General features: G+C 29.8%; 1 protein-coding gene across 1 annotated transcript; it reads left to right on the top strand.

Moving 5' to 3' along the window:
• Positions 1 to 525: 525 nt before the first annotated feature.
• LOC148253139 (uncharacterized) lies at positions 526 to 879 on the top strand. Its single transcript, XM_088208551.1, has one exon. It carries the CDS (start codon positions 526 to 528, stop codon positions 877 to 879), a length of 354 nt encoding a protein of 117 aa, XP_088064677.1.
• Positions 880 to 6,577: the final 5,698 nt, after the last annotated feature.

Raw genomic sequence — 6,577 nt, 5'->3', positions numbered from 1 at the left:
GGAATTTTTTATTTTCAATGAGTAATGCAAATTCTTTTTGTAGTGTCGATCTGATTTGATGAAGTATTTGTAAACAAAGAATATGCTTGATAAAAAAGCAACGTGATAATTTATTTTGTTGTAATGAAGCTTTAATTCTTTAAATTAGTAAGAAGACTCGGTCTTTGTTTAATGCACATTCGTCTAATTAGGAAAAAAAGATATCATGGTAGACTTACCATACAAAATTTTGTCCATTAATTGGAGCTTCTATAAACAAGAGTGAATTATTCTCTAGGAACCTAACATAAATCATCAGTTTCGATAAACGTTTAAATAAATCAACAGTTAGAATTCACTCCAAAATTAACGATTTAGTAACAACTGAGTTAATATTATAAATAGTATTAAAGAAGCTTAGTTACTCGCATTACTACTATAGCATAAATAGTCGCTCTATTCGTTTCAATTTTTCATTGCAATAAACTGCTCTTGATCAATTAACTCCTAGTAATACGAAAAGACAAAAAAATTTACCAATCAAACATGTCAGGCAAAGCTCAACAAACCATTCAATTACTGCTTCTGGCCACTTGGATTGCAATGTTGGTGCAACCAAGTCACACCCAGCTATTACCTGGATTTCCAGGAATTCCTGGACTTCCAGGAACTTCTCAAATTAATCAGTGTTTGGCGTCCTTTAATGGTATTGAAGGATGCTTGCTGTCACTTTTCACTTTTCCAATTGGAGGTCTTACCCCTTCCTCTTCTTGTTGTAATGCAATTCTAAATATCAGCAAGAGTTGTTGGTCAGTTTTTTTCCCCTTAGCCCCTTATGCTCCACAACTGATTCAGAACTTTTGCGACACTCCAAAGGCATTCGCAGCATCTCCTAAATGAGTTTCTTTTTTTTTTTATTTTAAATTCAACAGAAATTAACCAATTTTTAGTTCTCCTAAGTCATTAATATAGTGGAGATTTATGGTTTTATTTTATTTTATTATGGCAAAGAGAATATACTTTAGCTATGTGATTGAAGTTTAAATTTATTTTTCCAAATAATTCTAGCGAAAATAAAAATTAATTTTCTTTTAGTGCATTATTTGTTTTCTTATAGACTTCTTCCTTTTTGTTTCAAAGCTATGAATATATAAGCAAGTATATTCTCAGGCTTTCTTTTTTGCTTCAATTCTAATCCCTACAATACATTTTCATATAATTCTTAATGTGTATAATTATAATATTACTTTTACACTAGTGTCACATTTTTAAATTATCTAAAAAATTAACAGGAATTGATCAAATCAGGCCATGAGAACAAAGAGAGAATAAATTATGCAGAAATTTTTTATAAAAAAAACCCGCAGAAAACTATCAAGAATACATAATATAAGTACAAATGATTTAGATATTTTTTATAAATATTGAACTATAATGTTATAAATGTTGCAATGTTATAACGTAAATATATCTAAAAGTTTCATAATTGGCTGAATTTAAATATACATGTATATACATATATGTATATATATATATAAACTAAATTCATCTTCTTCAAAAATCCAAAAGAAATCAACTAAAATTAGGTGTATTAAGTGTATCAATAGAGATTTTTAGATTTTAGCTTTATCCAATTTAGGTTTAAATTCATTTTTTCTTTCAATTCTCAGCAAAATAAAGGTTGATACACCCTTTTCTTTTTCTTTGACTTCACTATTCAATTTTTTTGTTCTCACATGCTAAGCATACATGCCAATCAATATTCTAATCGCATATATATATATATACATATCATCAATTTGAGATGTCCATATTTTTCTTATGTAATTTTTCTAAATGTTAGAGTTTTGGTTATTTTAATTTTCTAAATGTTCTCTTTTCAATATTATAATTAATTTATAATAAATTAATATTTATTTTTTAAAAAAAGATTACCATGTTTCTTTTTAATGAATTTACTAATTAATTTTAAAGAATTTTTTAATTTAATTTTAAGGTCTTTAAAGTTTTAAACATAGTGCCAAATGCTTTCACAATTTTAAGATTATTATTTTTATATAATTCATATAAATCGCAAATATGTGCAAACTCAAAAAAACATATTATTCCTTTAAAACAAATATATTACAAAAAATAAAATTTAAAATTTAAATTTATAGTACTTTCTAATTTTAAACACCATGTGTAATTATTCAAAATACTCTAAGTCCTTTTTAATAAATTTTATAGTATTTCAATACATATATACTAACAATTTGTGTTAAAATTTAACCCCAAACTTAATGGCTTAATTAGTAACCACTTCATTAATGGTTTAATTAAAATATGTAGTAAAGAAGTTTTATGATTTGGAGGGTTTTTATTAATAAAAATGGTAATTAAAAACCTAAAATCACCTATTATATAAATACCTACTCTCTTTGTTTCAACCATTCATCCCATTAGCCTTCTCTTTCTCAACCAATTCTTTTTCTTAGAAACTCAACTCCAACCAAGCATGTCAAACAAGACTCAACAACGCATTCTAGTATTACTTATAGTCACATGGATTACAACGTTAATGCTACCCAGTTACTCCCAACTGATACCCGGATTGCCAAGATTTTCATGAATACCAAGATTATTTGGAATTCCAGGACTTTCAGGAACTCTGGGATTACTTAAGATTTTCATGAGTTCCATAAATTCCAGGAACTCTAGAATTGCTTAGAATTAGTAGTAATTTCAGGACTTCCAAGAACTCTAGAATTGCCTAGAATTCTAGAAATTTTAAGAATTCCAGAACTTTCAAGAATTTTAGGACTTCTAGGAATTCTAGGAATTTCAAGACTTTCAGAAACTACAAGATTGCTTACATTTTCAGAACTTTCAGGATTACTTAGATTTCCAGTAGTTCCAGAAATGTCAGGATTTGCTCAGATTAACTAATGTTTTGCATTACTAAGTAATATCCAAGGATGTCTGTCATCGCTTTTCACTTTCCCAATTGGGGGTCTCGCCCCTTCCTCTTTATGTTGCAATGAATTTCTAAACATCGGCAAAAACTGTTGGTCTATTATTTTTCCCTTAGCACCAAGTACTCCGCAACTTATTCAAAACTTTTGCAACACTCAAAAGACATCTCCACCACCTCTTGAATGAGTTCATCTCCTTTAAGCCCCATGAAAAATCAACTAATTTTTAGTACTCCAAATTCAGTTCTTCATTGGAGATTTAAGATTTTATTTTATTTTATTTTGATTAAAAAATATTTAATTTGATGAATTGAGCTTAAATTGTTTTCTTTAATGCAAGTAAATTTACCATAAGTAAAAATTGAAAAACTTTAATTTAGTTTCATTTTTTTATTTTCTTAGTCTTTTTCTTCTTTACTTCTCAATGTATCTATAAATATATATATATATATAGTTATTTTTGCTTCTCAATGTATCAACCATCAATAGATCAGTATCAATGGAATTTGCTCCTAATTAATCCAACGGCCACGTTTGCTTCGATTTTTGTTATAATCCTAGTAAATCTTACAATTGAATTTCATATTAGTCTTGAAATATATAATTATCATATGATTAAATAAATATTAAAGTTATTAATAATTCATATCAAAGACAAAGTATTTTTGATACGATATTCACAATAAGAGAACTATTATTTCTATATAAATGCGATTAGATATTTTTCTGACCATTCGAAATCAACAAAGAGATGCATGAGAACTACTAGTTTTATATAAACGCGATTAGATATTTTTTCTTATAGCTCTTTAAATACTTTACGGAGCATATACAATATCTTAATAAAATCGAAGGGTGCTATGTAGTTAGAAAGAATTACTTAGTTCATACTAAATATATAATTGAAAATCTTATTGAGAAATATATTCTCAGATAAACTCAATACTATGTATGCCAAATGTAATAAGACACATTTAGTAATTTATTCGACATGGTATATAATTAGTTTTTACGTATTATATATACATGCACACACATAACAGTAGATTCTAAACATTTCCTCAATTTCAATTACGAAAATGCAATTTTTGTTATAGTGTTTTGAGGAGTTTGATCAAGTATTCGAATGTAAGGAATAAACTTATTAAAATTTGTTCTCAGTTTTAATAAATTTTATAAATAAGTAATACAAAAAATTTTAAAAGCCTTAGAATATTATATTTTATGTCTCCATGCAAGATTGGCATCGGAGAATATTATTTATTATTATTATTATTATTTTAATCAACTCAAACAAACATCTGTACTGTGAACAAGGAAGAAAAACAACTATTTTGTTTCTATTCATCAAGTAATAATATATATGCATACATACATATACATGTGTAGAAAAACTTCTTAATGCAGCTTGAAGAGAGTAATCCATAATCAATGAAGTCATGCATTTAATTAGGAAAAAATGGTATCATGAAAGATTTAGTATATATAATTTTCTCTATTAATTGGATAAATTTTTTTTTTTAAATCCTTTTAGTGTAGAATAAGAACCAATAAAATCCATAAAGATAAACATAAATTTTTAGGTTCTACAGTGAATGTTCAAAGTAATTCTCTTAGTGAATTAAAAACTTCTAAATCATCTTAGTATGAATTTTTTATTTTCAATGAGTAATGCAAATTCTTTTTATAGTGTCAATCTGATTTGATGAAGTATTAGTAAACAAAGAATATGCTTGATCAAAAAGCAAGGTGAGAATTTATTTTGTTATAATGAAGCTTTAATTCTTTAAATTAGTATGAAGACTCAGTCTTTGTTTAATGCACATTCGTCTAATTAGGAAAAAAATATATCATGGTAGGCTTACTATACAAAATTTTGTCAATTAATTGGTGTAACAACCCCGAAAATTCAAAAGGAAATGTATATATAAATTTTGAGTGCGGAAGCGAAATAAAAAGTTCTGACTAATATCCCTTACACAATAACCGAAATGTACTAACAATATGAAAGAATAAGTTAACTAAAGGAAATACTAGAAATGAAATACTATAAAGAAAACTATAAAATATTTAGGCATCTACTTGCCGTCTTCCTGCGGAATGGGCTCGTGAACCAAGTCCTCCTTATATGAAATAGTTAAGTAAGGATGTCACACTATATCACTGTCACAAAAGTAAAGGTTGGTAGAAAAACAAAAACGACCAATGGAGTACAATTTTTAACAAATTCATTAATCAATAATAAAACCCTTTACTATCCACTTACCTCGGTGAGATTTATGAAAATGACCCGTAGAAACAATAACATCAAAGATATCATGAATTCATACATACTCTGTAACATAGCACATGTCATACTTTTATTTTTCAATCATCAAACAATAATTTTCCTCTTTTATCAGCCTACCAGTATCAATGGGGATCCATAGGGGTCCCCGCTACACGTGAAACATTAAGTTAAATAACTTAATTCCAGAGCCGTCCCCATACCCCGTTCGGTATGGGTGCCAAAACATTTAAAGTCTTCATACCTCATCCGGTATGAGACAACGTTCCCGATAGGGTTCCCTATGGAGCTGGTCCGTCCACCATCTCTCAGGATATCTAGTGAGACTATCAACTTATCCATTTATCAATTCACATACCCTTTTCCATTCTTTTCTTAGTTTTCTATTTCTCACATAAATGTGAACACTTAAACAAGTAACGTGCATTCAACGAGGCAAGCATACACTAAATCCACGAAACCAAGCAACAGTGAAGTAAACAGTGATTCATGCATCCGAAACCATAGAATAAATAAGCCACCTATCGTAACGCATTTAAAACCATAAAATAAATAAAACAGGAACTGACCGAAAAGTATATCAGATTCGGGCTCCATTAGCAACCTTAAGTAATTACGTGTATCTATATAATTCATAAAATACAGTTTTATCATTCAATTGAACTTTAATTCCAAGATAGGAAATAGGGTGAGAGATCCTTACTTGATTCGAAGTCTAAAATCGATTTTTTACTGCGCCTACGGGTAGTCCCTAGATTCTCTGAATTTTTTTTTTGGGAACTGAAACGCACTTACAGTATCTGCACATGTCCCCAAATAACTCAAAATCACATTCAGGGTCTACTCGACCAATTTTGAAATTCCGTCACGGCGGTGATCCGCCTTGGGTTGGTTGTTTTCGACCGTTTTTGGCCGAATTCGGCCAAACTTGTATTGGTTCCTGTGATAAAATACCCATAGGGCCCTCGGTGGGCTGAAAAAATATCGAAAATCGAAACTTATCGGCAGCAGGGCTCTCCGGTGCAGTGGCTCCGCCGACTCGAGTCGCAATTTGGTGTTTTACTCCAGTCAACCTATAGAGGAAGGAACGATGGTCATAATGGTGTAAAAATTACATCGAACGGGAATCGGGAAGGGCTTCATCGGAGGTAAAAACTGAAAAAACCCGCGGCAGCGACATTGGGCTTCGGCGGTGTTTTCTGGCTAATTGGCTGGTGTTTTGGCTCTGATTTAGCCATAGGTGGGTTTAGAATCGAAAGCATAGAAGGAAGTACTACTGAAATCAGTTGCACAATCACTCCCAACTTTCTGTATGGGGGTCTTAAGTTGCCTGTTGGACCGTGCGATGAACTCCAGA

Source organism: Carica papaya, chromosome 7, assembly GCF_054855325.1.
Source record: "Carica papaya isolate Zhongbai chromosome 7, ASM5485532v1, whole genome shotgun sequence".
Lineage (NCBI taxonomy): Eukaryota > Viridiplantae > Streptophyta > Magnoliopsida > Brassicales > Caricaceae > Carica > Carica papaya.
Note: the sequence above shows the minus strand (reverse complement) of the source record. Positions and strands in the feature narration are given on the sequence as shown.